The following is a 23,193-nucleotide window of genomic DNA, read 5'->3' as shown; positions in this document are numbered from 1 at the left end:
ATCTCTCCATGTCCCCAAGAAGCTGCTGGAGCTCAGGAGGAAAGTTCTGAAGCCAAGAGACTTTGAAGGTAGATTAGACCATTTGCAGAGGCACAGGAAAGGTTCCAGGAGAGGAAATGAGGCAGGTCTAGTGCACTCAGATTGATTGTGTCCTAGAAGACAAGATCCCGGAGGCTTAGGCGGTGAGTGCTTAGTCATTGCCTGGTTGAATATCTAATTTCCAGACTAGAATACATTGGAGGGAAGAGAAAGATTAATTTCCAAGAGATATGCTCAAATCCTAGGGCTTAGGAAAGGAGGGATGACAGAACTGGGGTTGAAGAAGTGTTGAGGAAAGTAGAATAGACTGGCCTTTTGTTCCTGAAAATGAATATATCTCCACATACATTATAAACATGATCACTTGCTACGGTCCAGAGTGTTAGGTAATGAAGGCCTAGCAGAGTGGCACAAGATGTGAGGCAGACAGACAAGTGCTAGCCTGCAAAGTGCAGAGAACACATTCCTGCCGCTACTGTCAAGGGAGCTCGGCCTCACCCAGCATGGCGTATGGAGTAGAAAGGCCACGTCACGTATTTTTGCTTGAAAGGCTTGAGGCCAGCGGTGCCACAAGGGTCTTTTGTCTACGGGGAAGACGATCTGATACAAGCCTGAGCATAAACACTTGGCATGCAGGAACTCCTCCACTTGTGCCCTACACTGCAGTGGAGACAGTCAGGAGTCACTCTAGACCGGGGTTTCTCAGTCTCTGCAGCACTGACCTTTTGGACAGGTTAATTCTTTGTTGTTGGGGGCTGTCCTATGCTTTGTAGGATGTTTAACAATAGCCCTGGCATCTACCCACCAGATGCCAGTAGCATGCTGCCAGTCATAACAATCAAAAATGTCTCCAGATACTGCCAAACGCTCCCTGGGGAACAAAACTGCCCCCCACTGAGAACTACTGCTCTAAACACTACACTAAGTGAGGCAGAGGGTCTGTAAGGGGACCACTACACTCCAATAAGGATGGCCTCTGAACATAGTCCCTACAGAACTAAGCTTTGCGGAAAAGGATGATGACTTCAGCATGTCAGGACAAACCTCAAGGCACTTGTTTCCTGGGTTTTGTGCTCCACATATTATTCTGTTACCTGGCAGAGGCCCTACCTAGGTAAGGCTTGGCAGTATGGTGTTGCCCACTCAGAGTCACTGCAGTCTGAACAAAGTAAGCCAGGACGAGCTGCATCCTTGTCAGAGAGCAACCCTGTGTCCCAGCATGAAGATCTCACTCAACAGTCAAGGTGAGATATTAGGGCCCCTTGTTCCTAAGGTTCAAGTATGTAAAAGTTAAAAATCTTGTTCTGCTTTCTCATTCCAAAAGAGAAAATGGGAAGAATCCCTGAGCCAAAGTAAGGAAGAAGGTAACAGCAAGTACAGAGAGCTGTGGCTGACAGCAAAAGGAGACAGAATTTGGCCAGGGGAGCTTAGTACAGATAGAGACTCCAAATGACTCACACGACCAAACCCCAGGAGGACATGCAAGCAAGAGAGAGTTTTCTAAGGTCATGATTCTCTCATCCCCCTAAGCCTGTCCATTTTGCTCCTAGAGACATCAAAGACTACATCTCTGGGCAAAATGACAAACAATACTACACAGAATCAGAGAGAGCCAACCTCTGGAGTTTTCCACAACAAATAGTCCTTTATAAAAGAAACGCACAAGGTGACTGACTATGTAGCCTCCAAGCTTTCTAATGACATAATCTACATGTAAAAAAAAATTTGAGCACACATTGCCAATATATGAATGTCTGTTTATAAATTAGATATATGTACTAACATTAGGTATATTGTAAAACATACATAAAAATTAAATGAGATAAAAATAAATGCAATATAAATACAAGCTATTATATTCTCTTGGGGCACCCCAGTTGATTGTCTTGTACAGTTGGAAACCATTGACCCAAACTTCCCAGCTTTACCCTACTTGCTGCCTCTGTTATAGCTTTTAGCTTCTCAGTCTTCTTCTAGAATCAGTATCTTGCACTATTTACTTATTTATCCGTGAACGTTGCTCTCAGACTTCTAGGTCTTTGCTGTTTCTGGAAAAGCTCTCTTCCCTCTTCCTGGCCTGATAAACACCAACTAACCCTTAAAAATCCAGCTCTACCTCTTCACTTATTGAAACTCTTTGGAGCCCATTTTAAAATCATGAGCAAAGACACAGAACTATAAAGTGTGGGGCCTGTTCAGAGAACTCTGACTCCCGTTTGCCTGGAGTCCAAGGGTTATACATAGGGACAAGGAGGGTGAGGCACTGCTGAGGCCAAATGATAAAAGGCCTTGAAAGCAGTTGGTCCAAAACTCCAAAATCATTTATTCATTGGGGGGAAATTTTTATTGAGTACCTACTACTTACCAGGCACCGCTCTAGAAGCTAGGAATGTAACAGTGCACAAAAGAGTCGCAGATTCCTAGTGTTTATATTCTGGTGGAGAGAGACAAACTAAAACACTATAACAAATAATTGTATGTTGGGTAGTGATAAATACAAGAAGAAAAATCAAGCAGGGAAAGAGGATAAAGAGTAGTGCTATATCAGACCAGATCAAGGAAGGCCTCTTTGATGAGATGACATTTGAGGAGAAAATAAAATGAAGTCATGAGCCATGTGGATACTTGGGGGAAGGGCATTCCAGGCAGATGGAACGGTAAGTATTACTCCTAGCACATGAGCTATAGTGATACCTCCAGGGATATGCCAGAACAGATCCTTGGCCTTGGCCAATCCTTTTTCTTGTCAGAGAAAGAATAAGCAGTAAGAAATGGGCTCCTGAATCAGTAGGTCTTTCCCCTAATGGACCGGTGGTGCCTCCAAAAAAAGCCCTCACTTTTGTAGTTTCAAACTCACATCCCAAAAGAACTATGTCTGGCAGAAAAGTTACCAGTACCTTCTTTGCCTCTCTTTCACACAGCTGTTAGTCAGTTAGTTGGTCACTTGGTCAGCCTTTGGTCAGTCTTTTGGTCAGCCAGTCAGATATAGCACAATGGTTAAGAATTTGGACTTTGGAACCAAGTGACTTGGATTGAATTCAAGATTTGCTACTTACTAGATGTAAGATCATAGACAAGTTACCTAACCTTTCTGTGCCTCATTCTGTCACCTAATGGTGAGAATCAGAGTTCTCACATCATAAGAGTGTAATGAAGATATGAGAAGTTCCTAGCATACAGTAAGTGCTAAACAAATATTATCCATTATTATCACCATTCATTCATTCCTTCATTCACTAAGCTTTCACTGGCTTCTACTCTAGTAGATCTTTGGTTGGTTACAGAGATCAATCTGGATGATCTCCATCATCAAGGGCTCTTTTCTAGAGAAGGAGACATATAGGAAATTAAATGAGTATAATACAGTGTGATAAGTGCTAGGTAAGAGGGATGTATGGGGTGATGTGAGGGCACAGAGAAACGAGTGACTGATTGCCAGAGTGAGTCAGAAAATGCATCACAAAGCCTAGCTTCTTATCTGACTACTATGGAGAGAGAGCATTCCAAGATACCTACAGAATCTTACCAAAGTGGCCCTCCCTAAAGATAGTTTGCAGCCTAAACCTGTGGTTTTTCTCTGAGTGGTTTCCCTCTGGCTCTCACTAGCAGTGTGTCATCTGAGCCTAGAGTGAGGCAGATACTATGTTAGTTTTCTAACATGGTATCAATACCAAGCCCTAAACCATTACTGCAAAAAGAATCTGGCCCTTTTACTTAGGCCTCATGTGATAGGCCCACTAGGCTACCTGGCAAAAACCAAGTCTGCCAGAGTCCGAAAGGACATACAAGTGAACACCACCTATAAAGAAGCTACATGGCTAGCAGAGACCAGATTAGAGAAAGACTAGCATCATGGCTGCAGAGTAGTAAGGGAACCTAGACTTTGGAATGTTGAATGAGCCAAACAACTTGTATAACATCACACAATGGCAGACCCAAGGACAAACACCTGTCTTCCATATCCCTGCTCTGGGCCAGGTCCTCGGCTATGTGTTAAGATATGCAATCATATAAGATAATGCCCTCAAGCAGTCTGGTGGGGAAATAAAAAGGCAGGGGAACAGATAGTTGCAATTAGTTTGCTAAGTGCTGTGATGAGATAAATGTAAAGAGGCTGTGGGAACACAGAAGGCACCTAACATAGCCTGTGGTTTTCAGGGAAGATTTCCTAAAGAAGGGTATACTTAAATTGAGTCTTAATTATCAAGTAGAATTTAACCAGATCAACAAAGGAAGACAGAGGGTACAGTATATGAGAAAGCATCAAGGGATGAAAGAGTATGGCATATCGTAATAACTGCAGATAAATCAGTGCAGGTACAGAGAAGGAGGTGTGATAAACAGTGGTAGAAAATATGAAAATAAGTGGAGCACAGAAATGAGCCTGAGCCTGGTATGCTAAAGTAAACTGGCACAATGCCTGGTATGTAGAAAGTACTCAGTTAATTTTGTTTGTTTGTTTTTTGCAGGCATGTTTGCACAAATTGGAAGAGAGAAACAGTACCTACTGAGGCCAATACTACAGAGGTGAGTAAGGAATGGCAGCATGAAAATATTAAGAAATTCTCAGAATATAAGAGAAGACAACCAGATTTTTACATATATGTACATATTGATCTTTTTTTCCTAATTGAGGTAATTCATTTTGAGATTACAAGTGGGCATTTAATGTCAATGCATCTGACTAACATCTCATAGATAAACATGAAAAAATCAGTGGCATTTTCTGTAATAATTAATCTTTTTTAATAAATTTATTTATTTTATTTTTGGCTGCGTTGGATCTTCGTTGCTGCGAGCGGGCTTTCTCTAGTTGTGGTAAGCAGGGGCTACTCTTCATTGTGGTGCGTGGGCTTCTTATTGCGATGGCTTCTCTTGTCATGGAGCACGGGCTCCAGGCACACAGGCTTCAGCAGTTGCAGCACACGGGCTCAGCAGTTGTGGCTCACGGGCTCTAGAGCGCAGGCTCAGTAGTTGTGGCTCACGGGCTTAGTTGCTCTGCGGCATGTGGGATCTTCCCAGACCAGGGCTCGAACCCGTGTCCCCTGCATTGGCAGGCGGATTCTTGACCACTGTGCCACCAGGGAAGCCCTGTAATAATTAATTTTGTCAACAACTACTGAGCTTTCAATATTTTATTGAGTTCCAAATGAGACAGCAGTTGTGATTTAAATTAAAAGCTAGTTCTATAAAAATTGTTACCTGACCAATAGAAAAATCAATATTTATCTTTTCAAAATAATATATGGTTACTATATATGATTATGTAGGAATTTACTTGTAAAATTTTTCACAATACCTTTATTTCTCCAGGTTCCATTTAGTAATATTTACTCCACACGGAAATTTGGTGTCTTAGCATGTTTGTTTCATTATTTAAAAAAGAAATGGGGAGCCACTGAAAAGCAGAGACCTGGTCAGATATTTATTTTAGAAAGATCTCTCTGGAACCAACTAAAGTACAAACTGCAGTAGATTTAGACTGGGCCAAGAAGAATAGTATGAAAACATTCAAGCAAAGCAAAAGATGATTAAACTAAGACTTCTGCTTCAGGCCAAGATGAAGTAACAGGGATGGAATTCACCCTGCCTCATGAAACAACCAAAAAAAAAAAAAAGACAAAACATATGAAACAATGGTTTTCAAGACACTGGACATCAGCCTACAATGGACAGTGATCTTGAGAGCTGGTAAACAAATGAGGCAAATCATACAACTGCCCCAGCTTATAGCTGTGAGAAAATTTCCAGGCCACTGTGCAGAGAGTGAAACTAAGGTTGAGAGAGCAGAAATGGAAATACACTGTTGGGAGGTTCTTATACTATATGTGGCAAGAGGTACTATTATCTCTTGAAAATAGACTGTGATAAGTTAAAGATGTATATTTTATCTCCTAAAACAACCACTAAAATAACAAAGCAAAAAGTTAAGCCAACAAAGAAGATAAACTGGAATTATAAAAAATACTCATTAATCCAAAAGAGGGTAGAAAATAAGGAAGAGCGAACAAAGAACAGACGGGAAAAACAGGAAATGAACAGCAAGATAATGGACTCAGATCTAACCATACTAATAAACATATTCAATGTAAATGGTTTAAACACCCCAATTAAAAGGCAGAGACTGTCTTATTGCAAAAAACAAAATCGGGCTCAACCATATGCTGTCTATAAGAAATGCACTTTAAATAGAAAAGCACAAATAGGTTAAAAATAAATAGATGGAAAAAGAAACACCAAACTAACAATTCTCAAAAGAAAGCTATATTAATATCAAAGTAGATTTCAAGGCAAAGAATATTACCAGGGATAAAGAAGGTCATTTCATAATAATAAAGAGGTCAGCTAATCAAGAAGACATAATAATCCTAAATCTGTATGCACCTAGTTAACAGACTTTCAAAAGACATGAAGCAAAAACTCACAGAATTAATTGCAAGGAGAAATAGGTAAATCCACAATTATAGTTGGAAATTTAAATACTCCTCTCTCGTTAATTGATAGAACAAGTAGGCAAGAAAATCAGCAAAGATATAGTAGACTTGAACAACCATAAACCAACATGGCCAGACTGAATTTTATAGAACACTCTACCCAACAAATGCCAAGGGCACATGGAACATTTACCAAGATAGATCATGTTCAGGTACATTTTTTTAAAAGTCTTAAAATATTTTTAAAATATTAAATATAAAGTATGTCCTCAGACCACAATGGATTTGAAATGCAAATCAATAACAGAAAAATCTCTAAAAAATCCCCAATATTTGGAAACTAAATAACTTGCTTCTCAATAATTCATGAATCAAAGAAGATATCAAAAAGGAAACAAAGTATTTTAAGCTGAATGAAAATAAAAACAAAACACATCATCTAAGATAGTGAAGAACCAATACTAAGATATAAGACAGATTTCAGAGGTATGCATTTCTAAGGCAAAAATAATCCCTCAAGTTGGAACACATTAAGGGATGCTAAGTTATTAAAGACTGTATCAGGCCCCCCAAAAAGGTGAAAATAAGCATTTACCATCAGTTGTGTTTTCATTTTAGATATTTTCACTCTGTCTATGCTATGAATAAATCAGTTGGAAAAAAGCAAAAAACCACAACACACTAGAATTTGTGAAATGCTGCTAAAGCAGGGTCTAGAGGAAATTTATAGCACTAAACGCCTATATTAGAAAAAAAAAGAAAGGTCTTGAATCAATATCCTTAGCTTCCACCTTAACAAAGTAGAAAAAAAGAGCAAATTAAACCCTAAGTAAGCAGAAGAAATAAAGTTCAAAGTAAAAGTCAATGAAATAAACAACAATAGAGAAAATCCTTGAAACCAAATACTGATTCTTTGAGAAGATCAATAAAATTAATAAAATCTAACAAGATCAGTAGAAAAAAGAGAGAAGACACAAATTACCAACATCAGGAATGAGACATCATTACAGATTTAAGGCATATTAAAAGAATAATAAGGGAATGTTATGAGCAAATGTATGCCAGTAAATTTGACAACTTAATGTAATGGACAAATTCCTTGAAGACACAAACTAGGAAAGCTCACTAGAGAAGAAGTAAATAACCTATACCTATTAAAGAAATTGATACTGTAGGAAAAAAAGAAACCAAACCTGTCCCACAAGGAAAACACCAGGCTCAAATGGCTTTACTGGTGAATTCTCCCAAATATTCTAGGAAAAATATAACAATTCTGTATGAAATCTTCTGAAAAAATTGAAGAGGAATACTTCCCAACGCATTCTATGAGGCCAGCATTATCCTGATACCAAAAACAAAGATATTTCAAGAAAAGAAAATGACAAACCAATATCCTTCACTAACAAAGGTGCACAAGTTTGAAACAAAGTTTTAGCAAATAGGAAATATAGAAAACAAACTAGTGGTTACCAAATGGAAGAGGGAAGGGGAGAAAGGGGAAAATTAGGGATGTGGGATTAAGAGATACAAACTACTATGTATAAAATAGATAAGCAACAGGATATATTGTATAGCTCAGGAAATCATAGCCATTACCTTGTAATAACTTTTAATGGAGTACAATCTGTAAAAAACACTAAATCACTATGCTGTACACCTGAAACTAATATAATACTGTAAATAAACTATACTTCCATTTAAACATTTTAATAGAAAAATAAAAAATAAAATTTTTAAAAAGTAAAATCCAACCATATATTAAGAAGATGACAAAGTGGGGTTTATCCCAAGAATGCAGTTAGTTTAACATGGAAAAATCAGTCAATATAATTTATCACATTAGCAAACAAAAATATAAAAACCAGGCAATCATCTCAAAAGACACAGTAAACTCATTTGATAAAATCCAACATGCATTTCTGATCAAAGCGCTCAGAAAACTAGGAATAGAAGGCAGCTTCCTTGATCTAACAAAGACCTTTTACAAAAACAAACAAACAAAAAAACCCCACAGCGAATGTTATATTTAATGGCGAAAGACTGAATGCTTTCCCTTTAATATCAGAAATAAGACGAAGATGTCTGCTCTTACCACTTCTCTTCAACACTGTACTGGTGATACTAACTAGGGCAATCAAATAAGAAAAAGATTTTTTAAAGGCATCCTGGATGGAAAAGAAAAAGTTAAACTTTCTTTACCAGCAGACATGATTGTCTAATTTGAAAATCTGATGGTATCCTACTGATAAGTGAGTTTAGCAACGTTGCAGAATACAAGATCAATATATAAAATCAATTATATTTCTATATAAAGAAACAATCAGGAATTAAATTTTTAATACCATTTAATAGTAAAATTTATGTTATGCATATTTTCCCACAATTTAAAAAATACTATTTACAATAGGAACAAAACCTATGAAATGCTTAGAAATAAATATGACAAAATATATGAAAGACCTGTATCCTGAAAACTACAAAACATTGCTGAGAGAAAGTGTTATCTCCTGAATAAATGGAGAGATATACATTGTCCATAGGTCAGAAAACTAAATATTGTTAGGATGTCAGCTCTCTCAAACTAATCTATAGATCTGCTGCAATCTCAGTCAAAATCCCAGTAGGGTTTTTTGTAGAAATTGACAAGCGGGTTCAAGGACAAACAGCCAAAATAACTTTGAAAAAGAAAAACAAAGTTGGAGGGCTAATACTATCTGACTGAAAGAATAACTATAAGGCTATTGTAATCAAAATAGCATGGCATTGACATAAAGACAGACAAATAGATCAGTAGATGAGAATAGAGAGTTCGGGGGCTTCCCTGGTGGCGCAGTGGTTGAGAATCTGCCTGCCAATGCAGGGGACACGGGTTCGAGCCCTGGTCTGGGAGGATCCCACGTGCCGCGGAGCAACTAGGCCCGTGAGCCACAATTACTGAGCCTGCGCGTCTGGAGCCTGTGCTCCGCAACAAGAGAGGCTGCGATAGTGAGAGGCCCGCGCACCGCGATGAAGAGTGGCCCCCACTTGCCGCAACTAGAGAAAGCCCTCGCACAGAAACGAAGACCCAACACAGCCATAAAAAAAAAAAAAAAAAGAATAGAGAGTTCATAAATAAACCCATGTTTATATGGACAACTGATTTTTGACAAAAGGTGCAAGGCAATGCAGTGGAGAAAGGATGGAATTTTCAACAAATGGTTCCAGAACAATTGGGACATCCACAAGCACAAAAAAGAACTAAAATCCATACTTAATACCATATACAAAAATTAATACAAAACAGATCATAGGCCTAAATGTAAAACCTAAAACTATAAAACTTCTAGAAGGGAAGGTAGGAGAAAATGTTTGTGTAAGCTTGGGTTAGACAAAGATTCCTTATACATGATACCAAAAGCATGATCCATAAAAGAACAAATTGATAAACTGGACTTCAGAAAAATTAAAACTTTCTTTTCTTTAAAAGACACTGTAAAGAGGATGATAAGCCACAGACTGAGAGAAAATCTTTGCAAAGCATACATCTCATGAAGGATTTATATCCAGAATACATAAAGGACTCTCAAAACTCAACAATAAGAAAACAAACAACCCAATTTTTAAAAAGACATAAGATTTGGACAGATAATCCACCAAAAAAGATATATGAATGGCAATTAAAGCACATGAAAAGATGCCCAACATCATTAGTCATCAGGTAAATGCAAAATAAAACCACTATGTGACAACACTACACTATTAGAATAGCTAAAATTTAGAAGACTGACCATACCAAGTGCTGGTGAGGATGTGGAAGCACTGAAAGTCATACACTGCTGCTGGGAATGTAAAATGATACAACTACTTTGAAGACAGTCCAACAGTTTTTTAAAAATATATACCTACCATGTGATCTAGCCATTCCATTACTAGATATTTACCTAAGAGAAAAGAAAATATGTGCCCATAGAAAGACTTGTACATGAATGTTCATTGAAGCTTTATTTGTAATAACCAAAAACTGGAAATAACTCAAATGTCTATCAGCAGGTGATGGATAAACAAATTGTGGTATATTTAGACAATGGACTACTACTCAGCAATAAAAATAAATAAAATATTTATATATGCAACAATATGAATAAATCTCAAAATAATTATGCTAAGTGAAAGAAGCCAATTTTTTAAGTATATATTATATGATTCCATGTATATAAAATTCTACAAAATGCAAACATGCCTATAGCAGCTGAAAGATCAGTAGTTGTCTGAGAGGTAGGAGGGGAGAGATCACAAAAGGCTGTGAGAAAAATTGTAGGGGTGATGAATATATTCACTATCTTGATTGTGGTGATGGTTTCACAGTTGTATACATGTGTCAGAACTTTGAAAATTGTACACTTTAAATATTTATACCTTATTTTATTGTCAATTACAACTCAATAAATCTCTTTCAAAAGAGGAAGTTGAGGGCTTCCCCAGTGGTGCAGTGGTTGAGAATCCGCCTGCCAATGCAGGGGACACGGGTTCGATCCCTGGTCCGGGAAAATCCCACAAGCCGCAGAGCAACTAAGCTCGTGTGCCACAACTACTGCGCCTGTGCTCTAGAGCCCGTGTGCCGCAACTACTGAAGCCCGTGCGCCTAGAGCCCGTGCTCCACAATAAGAGAAGCCACTGCAATGAGGAAGCTCGCACACCGCAACGAGGAGTAGCCCCCGCTCGCCGCAACTAGAGAAAGCCCGCGCGCAGCAACGAAGACCCAACACAGCCAAAAATAAATAAATAAATAAATAAAAATTAAAAAAAAAAAGAGGAAGTTGAGCTAAAACAGTATCATAGGAGATGCACATAAAATATATTAAAGAGGTAGAATCCTCAGGACTTGGGAACAGAAATAGGTAAGAGATGCTGTTTCCTTTATTAAATGTGGATACAAGTGAGACATTTTACCCTCAAATAGCTATGTAATATAAATAGAAAATGACTGTGATAAGTTCATTTTCTTCAGATAACAAAAAGCAACCAGCGTTGATGTAATGATTTAACACATCATGGTCATTTTGTATTTATATCTGAAAGAATGTAAGAGAAAGAAAAAGCCAGTTGTACCTTTTTCCCAAAAAATATAGCAACAAACAACTATGGTTGAGGAATTTAACTAAATGACTTGATGATTCACTTAGCAAAGTAATTTTTAAATAGCTAAAAGAACAGAATAAATAGATCGCTCGTCAGGTTTATGTAAAAGCAAAAAGGGGATGCCAACTCTTTTATATTGATCTGACTTTTGAAATGGTTTATGCAAAAGTCCAATGCCACCTGGTCCCCTGTGTTATGTCAACAGAGAGGACAGTTCTGCTGAGTTTTCTCCCTAAAACCCTCCTGGTTCTCCAGTACTGCTCTACTGCTCCTACGAAAAATCCTGTCCTACAAACGAACAGACAGGAGATCTGTCAGCTTATTTTCTTATTTCCAAAAGCCTAGTAGAAAACAAATATCTTCTCGGGAGTTCCCTGGTGATGCAGTGGTTAAGAACCCGCCTGCCAATGCAGGGGACACAGGTTCAATCCCTGGTCTGGGAAGATCCCACATGCTGCAGAGCAACTAAGCCTGTGTGCCACAAGTACTGAGCCCATGTGCCTAGAGCCCATGCTCCGCAACAAGAGAAGCCACTGCAGTGAGAAGCCTGCACGCTCCAACGAAGAGTAGCCCCTGCTCACCGCAACTAGAGAAAGCCCGTGTGCAGCAACAAAGACCCAGTGCAGCCAGAAATAAATAAAGAAATAAATTTATTTTTTAAAAAAACAAAAACATCTCAACACAAAGTTCAGAGTGACACTAGAATACCAGGTTATTTTGCTTTTAGCTGGAATCATACTCTTTAGTTAGAATCAAAATTGATGGTTAAGGTGCCTTTGATCCATAAAAATGGGTAAAGAAATTATTAAGAAATATGCTTTGTTTGGCAGACAACATCTTTTTAAATCTCATGTCCACGAAAAGGGAGAAGAAATAGTAATACTGCACTTTGTTTAGAAGAATGGAAGCCATTCTTTAGAAGGGAATCCTCTTAGGTCAATGCCTCCCACCACCCCTACAAAGGGCATAGTTACTGTTTCCATTGGCTCAAACATACATACAACAATTCTACTGCTCAAAGATTCTACAAAATTCACCTGGCATCTCTTCTGTTAAAGAACTGCTACTCTCCCTACCTCAAGGATCTTAGAGAGATTGGAATTTGCAGCACCCTCCAACTCTTCCCACACACACATACTCTCTTCTCTCACTGTTACTACCCTACATAAGTCTGTGATCCAAACTATGCCAATCTGATTCTCCTTCCACTGTATCTGACTCTTGAGCAAAGACACTTAGAGATGAAGAATGAATGTAGCCGAGACATATGAGAGTTACTAATTAGAAGAGGCCAATCCCCTAGTCCCTGCTGCTGGGATCCCTGGAGTTGCCCTTGTTCTCAACTCTTCCTCAGCTCTACTAGTTCAGCTCTTCCTTACTTAATGACTTAATTTTGTATAATAAAGAATTTGGCTGGTTTTTGTCTTTAGGTCAATTTCCCTGATTATAGGAGTATCTTTGTTATTCTTGGTGGGCCCTTGGGTCACACTTGAGTTCATGCTAATGAGATGATTCTGGATGGGGGCTGGTCACCAGAAAGATCAACCATGTGACTAGAGGACTGGGGCTTTGAGCCAGGTGATATCAGCCTGGCCTTTGGGGAGGAATAGAAGGCTGGCCATTGAGTTCAATCATGTGGTCAATCAATCATGCTTAAGTTATAGGAAACCCCAATAAAAACTCTGGACAATGAGGCTCAGTTGAACTTCATGGTTGCATTGATGACTGATGTGCCAGGAGGGCAATATGTCCTGATTCCATGGGGAGAGGACACAGAAGCTCCACATTCAGGACCCTACAAGACTTTGCCATATGGGTGTCTTCTTTTTGCTGGTCCTAATTTTTATCCTTTATAATGAAATTGTAATCATAAGCATAGCACTTCCCTGAATTCTGAGAGTTATTTAGTAAATTATTAAACCTGAGGGGATTGTGGGAACCCCTGATTTTGTAGCCAGTTGGTCAGAGCACAGGTGGTCTGGGAACACCCAGAGCTTATGGCTAGTTTGGTGTCTGAAGTGACAGTATTCTTGTTAGGTATTGTGCCTTTTTCTTATGAAGTCTGCACTAACCCTGGATAGTTAATGACAAAATTGCATTACATTATTTCACTTAATCACTCTCTTTCTGCTTCATCTTCCTCATCTGTAAATGGAGACAATCGTAATATTTATACTTCATAAGCTTTTTGTAAGAAATAAGAGTTAATATTTGTAAAGCACTCAGAATACTGCCTAGCACATATTAAATACGATATAAACACTAGAGTAGTTTTGTAGTTGTTGTTGTTGTTTTTATTATTAAAGTCCAGAGCTGGCTAATGTAGAGATTATCAGGCTTTTCTGCTTAAATCTAAATAACACAGAGAAAAGACTGGCCCCAACATTAGTCAGACAATGTTAACAACATTAATCACACAGTGGTACTGGCATTAGTCAGCTAATGTTCTGAATACAAATGACCACTGCTGATATCTACATCATCTAGAAAAACTCAGGCCAGCCAGTTTGAGCCAGTGACAGAATAGTACATGCTTTTTGTAGCTCTGGAGATCGTAACTCCAGAGAGATTAGGGGCCTTACTTGGAATAATGAAACAAACTGTTGGGAGAAATAGTACACAAGAAGATTCTCACTTTTAGTTTGTCAAACCATCAGGCATGACACATGGTGAGCAAATCCTAAAATGGTACATATACATCACTTCTAGCTTAGCTATGAGCTACATCACTGTGCATTGAAATGTTTTTCTCTGCTCATCAGTAATGGGTACCAACTCTGCAAAGCTCACTCCATTGTCTCCCATCTTCCTGTCATTTAGAACATGCTTGGAAGTGTTCCAATTAGTTGCTGAGTCCAGAAATAAAGTTCTTACCAGAAAATTGTCTTGAGCTGTTTTCTAAGACTATGATTTAATCCCTCTGTTTCTGCCCTCTCTTGGTCACTTTCCCTTCCCAGCTACTTCTCTTTGGCTTTCAGAGAAGGCCAGGAATGCTCTCCCTGCCATCTTTCATTCTAAGTTCCTACTTTTGACACCCACTCTTAAAACCCAGGCGCCATGGCCTCAAGTTATTACAGAAAAAGAAGAAAACTAAAATTAAATGGTACTGTTAGAAGATTTTTCCTGGCAGTGCTGGTATCATTCCAAAGATCATTTCTGTGCTTGATCTCTCATCAGTAGACAGCCTGAGTTGCTCAGGAGCTATTAAACAAAAGCCCCCACAAGGATAACAATTTCCAGAAAGCTATCTATATAGCTAAATTATGCTTCTTCTAAATTGATAAAAACAGAGTTAACAAGCATCAGCCTGTCCATCCTACAACCAGGATTAGAATCCAGGTCTTCCTGGGACTTCCTTGGTGGTCCACTGATTAGGACTCCATGCTCCCAGTGCAGGGGGGACAGGTTCGATCCCTGGTCAGAGAACTAGATTCCGCATGCTGCAACTAAAAGATCCTGCATGCCTCAACTAAAGAGCCCACATGCCACAGTGAAGATCCCACAAGCAGCAACAAAGATCCTGCATACCACAACTAAGACCCAGAGCAGCCAAACAAATAAATAAAATATTTTTTTAAAAAATCCAGGTCTTCCTGTTTAAATCTAATGTTCTCCATCTATAGTATAGATGATCCCTTCCAGAAATGAAATTCCATAATCCTAGGTAAGAATTTTCTTTTAAAATTTATTTAATTTATTTATTTTTGGCTGCATTGGGTCTTCGTTCCTGCACACGGGCTTTCTCTAGTTGCGGCAAGCAGGGGCTACTCTTCCTTGCGGGGTTCGGGCTTCTCATTGTGGTGGCTTCTCTTGTTGTGGAGCACGGGCTCTAGGCACACGGGCTTCAGTAGTTGTGGCACGCAGGCTCAGTAGTTGTGGTGCACAGGCTTAATTGCTCCGCAGCATGCGGGATCTTCCCAGACCAGGGCTCGAACCTGTGTCCCCTGCACTGGCAGGCAGATTCTTAACCACTATGCCACCAAGGAAGCCCCCTAGGTAAGAATTTAAACAAAAATAGAAACTGCCTCATTCCTACCAAAACTGGTCTTCTCTACAACCAGACCAGTGCTTTCAACCAAGGTGGTATGGAAAAGCATTGGCCTAGAGAGCAGAAGGTCCAGGTCTAAGTCCTGGCTCCACTATTTACTAAATACAATGACCAGGTAACTTTATAAATTTAGGCCTGAGGGAGGAGATATGGGGATATATGTATATGTATAGCTGATTCACTTTGTTATAAAGCAGAAACTAACACACCATTGTAAAGCAATTATACTCCAATAAAGATGTTAAAAAAAATTTTTTTTAATAAAATAAATAAATAAATTTAGGCCTAAGGTTCCTCATCCGAAAAACCAGGAATGCTGGTGGTCACTTATTTTTAACTCTTCTTTTAGCATCAAGACATACCCTAAGAGACCCATGGGAGAGATTGCTTCCATTCTTATTGGTATCAAAGGAAGCTCTAGCCATAGACACAAATGGAAAGGAGGCTAAGGCACTGTTTTTTCCTTCCCTGTCAAGCCTCATACAATTAGACATGCTCTTTCACTCAGAATTCTGAAGCAAATGCTCTAGGAGAAAAAAAAAAAAAAGGTAATCATGGTTTAGCAGTCTCACACATGAAAAAGATCTAAAGAGCTAAAGTTTTAATTTAATAAGTTCAACATGAGTCAGCAGAGTGATTTGACTGCTGAAGGTACCAGTATCTAATCAGACTGCATTAACAGACACACAGGGTCCAGAACTGAGAAGCGGATGGTCCTGCTCAGCTCTGTGCTGATCAAACCACACCTGGGGGTCTGCGTCCAACTGTAGGAGCCATGATCTAAGAAAGACATTAACAAAAGTGTCCACACGCAGGAGACCAAGATGAAGAGGAGGCTGGAAAAAAATGTTTTCTTCAAAGAACTAGGGCTATTTAACCTGGAAGAGAAGACTTGGGAGAGAGTTCAACTGTACTTCGACCCAACCTTTGAATCATCTAGGACTCAGCAGAGCCAGGACCAAGTGGGGAGCTTCAGAAGAAAGGGGCTGCCTCAAAAGGCAAGCAAGCTCCCTGTCTCTGGAGATGAAGCAGCCAAAGCTGTGAGATTCCTTTGGGGGATGGGGGCAGCTGGTAAGGAGAGGTGTAGGGATAGGATAGAATTCGATAAGAATTCTAATGAGAACAACTCCAACTCTGTTTGGAGCATCTTCCCCCATTCTCAGCTCAGTGACTCTCTTCAGTCTTATTCAGTCTCTATACAGTCTCTATTCAGTGACTGTATGTAGAACCATTTCAGTAATTTGCTCTTTACTAAGCATTTTATACTCATGTCCTTTAAAGGCCAAATTGCTACCCATCTTCTTCTCTCTTCTCTAAACCTTCCGGCAACTAGGATTGACAACCAGGCTGCCTATTACCTTCTGAAGACTTCCATGCCTTCCACAAGTCCTCTACGCTGATGAGCTTATCCTCACCATGGAAGGTGCTGTGTTTCACCGTTGGGTCGTGGTAATTGAGGTCTTCCCTCAGGAACTGCAAGGGAAAGCACACAAGTCACAAGAGATACCTGGGAGCCAACCCACTAAGATCTCCTCACAGGTCACCTCGCTACCCACAGCACATCCCACCTGCCGGATGTACAAGTGTATCACATCATCCATGTATTCTTCCATGTGAATATGTCCGACTTACTAACTAGACTGCCTTTTCTTCTTTGTTATATGTTTCGCTTGAGAAAAAAATAAACATAAGAAATTCCTTCCTCATATTTTTTTAATTATGGAAAAGGAAGAATTAACAACTTTTGAGCATTCATTTACACACTAAGCAACATTCCAAGAGCTTCTATTTTCTCATCTAATCTTCACAACTAATGAATTATCACACTTATTTTACAGATGAGAATAGTAACAGTCTTTATTTATTTATTTATTTATTTAGGCTGCATTGGGTCTTCGCTGCTGCTCGCAGGCTTTTCTGTAGTTGCGGCGAGCGGGGGCTACTCTTCGTTGAGGTGCGCGGGTTTCTCATTGCGGTGGCTTCTCTTGTTGCGGAGCACGGGCTCTAGGCGTGCGGGCTTCAGTAGTTGTAGCACGCAAGCTCAGTAGTTGTGGCTCGTGGGCTCTAGAGCAAGGCTCAGTAGTTGTGGCGCATGGGCTTAGTTGCTCTGCAGCATGTGGGATCTTCCTGGGCCAGGGCTCGAACCCGTGTTCCCTGCACTGGCAGGCAGATTCTTAACCACTGAGCCACCAGGGAAGTCCAAGAACAGTAATAGTCTTAAAGAACACAGTTTGCCCCAAATTCTCAAAACATTAAGTTTAAAGAGACTAAATTACTTGCTGTGACAATTTTAAAATATGTCCACAATTCTTTGACAATCCTTCCATAAAAGTTGAATTCCTCTGCCCTTGAATATAGGCTGACATTAATGACTCATCTTCTAACAAACAGAATGTGGCAGTAATGATGTCAAATGACTTCCCAGGCTAGGTTAGAAGAGGCAATATAGATTCCACCTGGCTCACTCCCTTTGGGGACACATGCCTTGGGAGCTCTGAGCCACCATGTAAGAAGCCTGGCTACCCTGAGGCTATCATTCTGGAGAGATCACGTGTAAAGACTATTTAGAGCTAGCAATGTCTGAGCAGCCCAAGCTGTCTGAGTCTTCCAGCCCAGGAGTCAGACATGTGAGTGACTGAGACTTCAGGTGATTCTAGCCCCTAGATTTTGAGTTACTTCACCTGATGCCAAGTGGACACACAGGAACTGTCCCTGATAAGCCAAGCCAAGATTGCAGAAACATGATAAAATAAATGTTTTTGTTGTTTGGAGCCACTAAGTTTGGGGGAAGTTTGTTATGCAGCATTAGATAACTGAAACATCTGCCCAAGGTTACAGCTGATAAATGATAGAGTTAGTACTCCAACCCAAGGTATCTGACTTTATAGTCTAAACTTTTCCCCTGTACTGCATATGCTGTCCTTTAGTTATGTGGATTTTTTTTCACACTATACTTTTACAAGAAAAAAGAAAAGCAAAAGAAATCAAAGCTTTTAGAAATTTAACTGGTAATTAATTTCACAGATACTCATTCAGCCCAATCCTTAACCACATTAGTATGTATAAGATTGAACAGTGATCACTGCTTTCCACAGAGTCTCAAACATCAAAGAAATATGCAACGCTGATCACTACTCTCACAAGAACACATTTTAGTAGAATTTTCAGGAAATGTCTCTTATCCACCTTTCATTATCCCCAGGGTCCAAGAAAGGAAAGGGTCTGACCCAGAATAATGTCAGTAAATGTTGTTGACTAAATGAATAGATGATTGAAAGAATGGTCCCAGATTCCTTAAACCCATAATCGAGGGATGATTTTCTACCCTGGGTTTTTCAGACATAAGACATCTGGGCTTAAAGACTCAGGAGAGAAGTTTGAAGAGAGACCACACTGGAGTACTCTCAACCTAGTCAGGGTATAGGCTGCTGAGCACAAGGAGCTTGACAATGTCCACAACTATAACGTAGCACTGTCCAATACAACTTTCTGCAATAATGGAAAGGTTCAATGTCTGTCCTGTCCAAACAACTGTCACTAGGCACAGGCAGCTATTGAGCACTCATAATGTGGCTAGTATGACTAAAGAGCTGAAATTTTTTAAAAATTAATTTACATTTAAGTTTAAATGGCCACATATGGCTAATAGCTACATACTGGAGTGCAGCTCTAGTGCAGTCTACTACCTGGGGTATAGGTACGGCCTAGCTACATTCCCATGGAGGCTAGAATCCTGAAGGGAAGTCAAGACCTCCGGCGAGATGAGGAGTGAAGAGCAGTGCCTAAGTTTAACAGTTCTCTGTGTCCTCCGCCCACAACTAAACTCAGGTTCCTTCTGACATGAGTGGGTTAGGTTCTCCAGCTCCCCAATGCCTCATTTGAAATTGGCGAGAGAATCTACTTTTTAATAAGAATTAGGTAAGTGACATGGTGAAGGGCCCAGAGCAAGGAGATTTTGTCAATTCTTAGAAAGGTAAACTGACTGAAGTATTTAACATGTTTGGATTTTTTAATAGTCAGCCCTTTAGACCACCTAACATCCAATGTATTGTATGCTATAAATTGTGACTCTTAACATTTTTTTCCCAAATTGCTACCAGTATCCCAACTCCATTTATTAAATTATCTGTCTTTCCATGGAAGCAACCTAAATGTCCATTGACAGATGAATGGATAAAGAAGATGTGGTATATATACACAATGGAATATTACTCAGCCATAAAAAAAAGAATGAAGTGAAGTAAGTCAGAAAGAGAAAAACAAATACAGTATGCTAACACATATATATGGAATCTAAGGGAAAAAAAAAAAAGGTCATGAAGAACCTAGTGGCAAGACGGGAATAAAGACACAGACCTACTAGAGAATGGACTTGAGGATATGGGGAGGGGGAGGGGTGAGATGTGACAGGGTGAGAGAGTGTCATGGACATATATACACTACCAAATGTAAAATAGATAGCTAGTGGGAAGCAGCCGCATAGCACAGGGAGATCAGCTCGGTGCTTTGTGACCACCTAGAGGGGTGGGATAGGGAGGGTGGGAGGGAGGGAGATGCAAGAGGGAAGAGATATGGGAACATATGTATATGTATAACTGATTCACTTTGTTATAAAGCAGAAACCAACACACCATTGTAAAGCAATTATACTTCAATAAAGATGTTTAAAAAAAAAAAAAAAGAATGAAATAATGCCATTTGCAGCAATGGATGGACCTAGAGATTATCATACTAAGTGAAGTAAGTCAGACAGAGAAAGACAAATATCATATGATATCACCTATATGTAGAATCTAAAAAACTGATACAAACAAACTTATTTACAAAACAGAAACAGACTCACAGACATAGAAAACAAACTTACAGTTACCAAAGGAGAAATGGGGGTGGGGGGGATAAATTAGGAGTTTGGGATTAGAAGATAAAAACTACTATATATAAAATAGATAAAGAACAAGGTCCAACTGTATAGCACAGGGAACTATATTCAAAACATTGTAAAAACCTATAATGGAAAAGACTATGAAAAAGAATATATATATACACATATATACATATATATACACACACACATATATACACATACATATATCAATATATAAAAAACTGAATCACTTTGCTGTACACCAGAAACTAGCACAACATTGTAAATCAACTATACTTCAATTAAAATAAATAAATAAATAAATAAATAAATGCCTTAGACCTTAAAAAAAAATTATCTGTCTTTTATTCCTTTTTTGAAAAAATACTATTTAATAAGAAGTAATTATAAAGTAATAATGACTACATATAGTTGGGTATATTTCTAGCCTCTCCATTCTTTTGCACTAAACCATATTTTTGTGCTAGCACTTGACTATTTTATTATATTTTTTATTTTAATTTAATTTTATTTTATTTTATGCTTTTAAATTTTTTCTAATGTCTTGACCCCCTCTTTCCATGGCTCTTTTATTTCAGAACATTTCTTGTCAATCTCAGTTACTTATTTTTCAAAATGAATTTTAAAACAATTTTGTTAATTTTATTGAGAGTCTGATTACTCTCACAGGGGACCTAAGTGATGAGATCACTGGACCTTAAACACCAGACCCTAGGACATATCAGGGAAGACACAGTTACAAGCAGTCTGAGACAGTCAGTCTGGAGGCAGAAATTCATTCATTCATTTATTCAACAAATATAAGATTTCTATGTTCCAGGCACTAGAAATGCAGTAAATAGTAAACAAAACAGACAAAAATCTTTGTCCTCATTGAGCTAACAACCAATTTGGGTGAGAGAGACAATAATTTGTATAAAGCAGGGAAGGTCAAGAGGGAAGGCCAAGAGTAGTGGTATTAGTGATTTATCATCTTCATTAGAGGTGTCAAGGAAAGTCTCATTAAGAAAGTGACTTTTAAGCAAATATCTGAAGGAGATGTTGGAGAAAGGCAAGCAGGATAACTGGAAGAGTATCCCAAGAACAGAAAATGGCAAATGCAAAGGCCCTGAGCCAAGAACAAGTATGTTCAAGGAATAGCAAGGAGGCCAGTGTGGCCAAAGAGAAACAAGTGAGGTGGTAACTAGTAGGAGATGAACTCAGGGAAGCAACAGGGGTCCAGATCATAAAGACCTTTGTAGGTCATCATAAGGACTTTGACTTTTACTCTGAGATGGAAGCTGTTGGAGGAATTTGAAGAGATATGTGACACGATCGCATTTACATTTTTAAAAGCATTTCTCTGAACGCTGTGTTGAGAAGCAGACTATAGGAGGACAAGGGCAGATGCGGGGAAACCAGGTGGCAATTGCAATAATCAAGATGTGAGCTAACGGTGGCTTGAAACAAAGTAGTAATGTGGATATAATGAGAAGTTGTCAGGTTTTGCATAAACTTTACAGAGATCAAATTTCTAATCTTCATAATTTTTTTAGTTTTGATTCATCAGGGGTCCTTTAAGGTACACCCTACTTTAGTCCTCCTAGGCTGTAACCCAGACCCTCTTAATCTAAGACTAGAGAAACACTTGTCATATGCAGGCCTTAGGAGCAGAAATGCCAAAATCTCCAAGGAAGAGGATTTTCCACCATTATCAGCTAACTCCAGGAAACCATGTGATGAGATATACCAGCTACTTTTAGGGAGCCAACAAGAAATAGACTGCTTTTTATAGCGAAGTCTGGTCATTGAGGTGTACGGAGAGCAGAGAAGCTCATGGGAAGAAAGTGCAAGGAGTATCTGCACAGGGGCTCACATCAGGCTCTGCTGGTGTCACAAAGCACGCAAAGAAAGAGTAAGGTCAGAAAACAAGGCCAGCAAGAAGGTGGTGCCAAACGAGGAGTGTGGGCTGACAGAAGCTATACCTGAAGGAAGGGCCAGGTGCTGGGTGGACCCTCTTTAGAGAACAAGGAAGTGCGGCTGCAACAAGCAGGCTTTTTTTCTTTTTTTTTTTTTTTTAACGTCTTTATTGGAGTATAATTGCTTTACAATGGTGTGTTAGTTTCTGCTGTATAACAAAGTGAATCAGCTATACATATACACATATCCCCATATCTCCTCCCTCTTGCGTCTCCCTCCCACCCTCCCTACCCACCAGTCTAGGTGGTCACAAAGCACCGAGCTGAGGCTTTAAGGGGAGGAAAGGCGGTGTACTGTAAATATAAAGAGTTCAGAACCTTTAGAAACAGACCACTTCCTATGTGACTTTTGGGCAAGCTACTTAGCATCTCTGAGCCTGTTATTCCCCTCAGAATGAGGGCTAATTATCCCTCTCATTTGAGTGTGATAAGGATTAAATGAGTCATGTTTGCACAAGTCATAAACTGCCTTTGCACATGTCTTTTAATGGCCCACAGAGCATTTTATAAATTGAAACTATATTTAAAAATCCAATTTCAGGGACTTCCCTGGTGGTCCAGTGGTTAAGACTCCACACTCCCAACGCAGGGGGCCTGGGTTCGATCCCTAGTCAAGGAACTAGATCCCACATGCCGCAACTAAGAGCCTGCGAGCCACAACTAAAGGAGCCCACATGCCACAACTAAAACGATCCCGCATGTCACAACTAA

At 39.2% G+C, this 23,193-nt stretch overlaps 1 protein-coding gene across 13 annotated transcripts in view; it reads right to left on the bottom strand.

Annotated features, from left to right (window-relative positions):
• STIM1 (stromal interaction molecule 1) overlaps window positions 1-23,193 on the bottom strand; it is a 202,465-nt gene that overhangs the window by 42,624 nt on the left and 136,648 nt on the right. For all 13 annotated transcript variants that reach the window (XR_005020855.1, XM_036859684.1, XM_036859689.1 and 10 more), the window contains exon 3: window positions 16,998-17,112. Coding sequence is in view for 12 of the 13 variants with exons in the window: in XM_036859684.1 (XP_036715579.1) it covers window positions 16,998-17,112 (115 nt within the window). In the remaining variant the exon portion in view is untranslated. The remainder of the gene's footprint in view (window positions 1-16,997; window positions 17,113-23,193) is intronic.

Source organism: Balaenoptera musculus, chromosome 8 (assembly GCF_009873245.2).
Source record: "Balaenoptera musculus isolate JJ_BM4_2016_0621 chromosome 8, mBalMus1.pri.v3, whole genome shotgun sequence".
NCBI classification, from domain to species: domain Eukaryota; kingdom Metazoa; phylum Chordata; class Mammalia; order Artiodactyla; family Balaenopteridae; genus Balaenoptera; species Balaenoptera musculus.
Note: the sequence above shows the minus strand (reverse complement) of the source record. Positions and strands in the feature narration are given on the sequence as shown.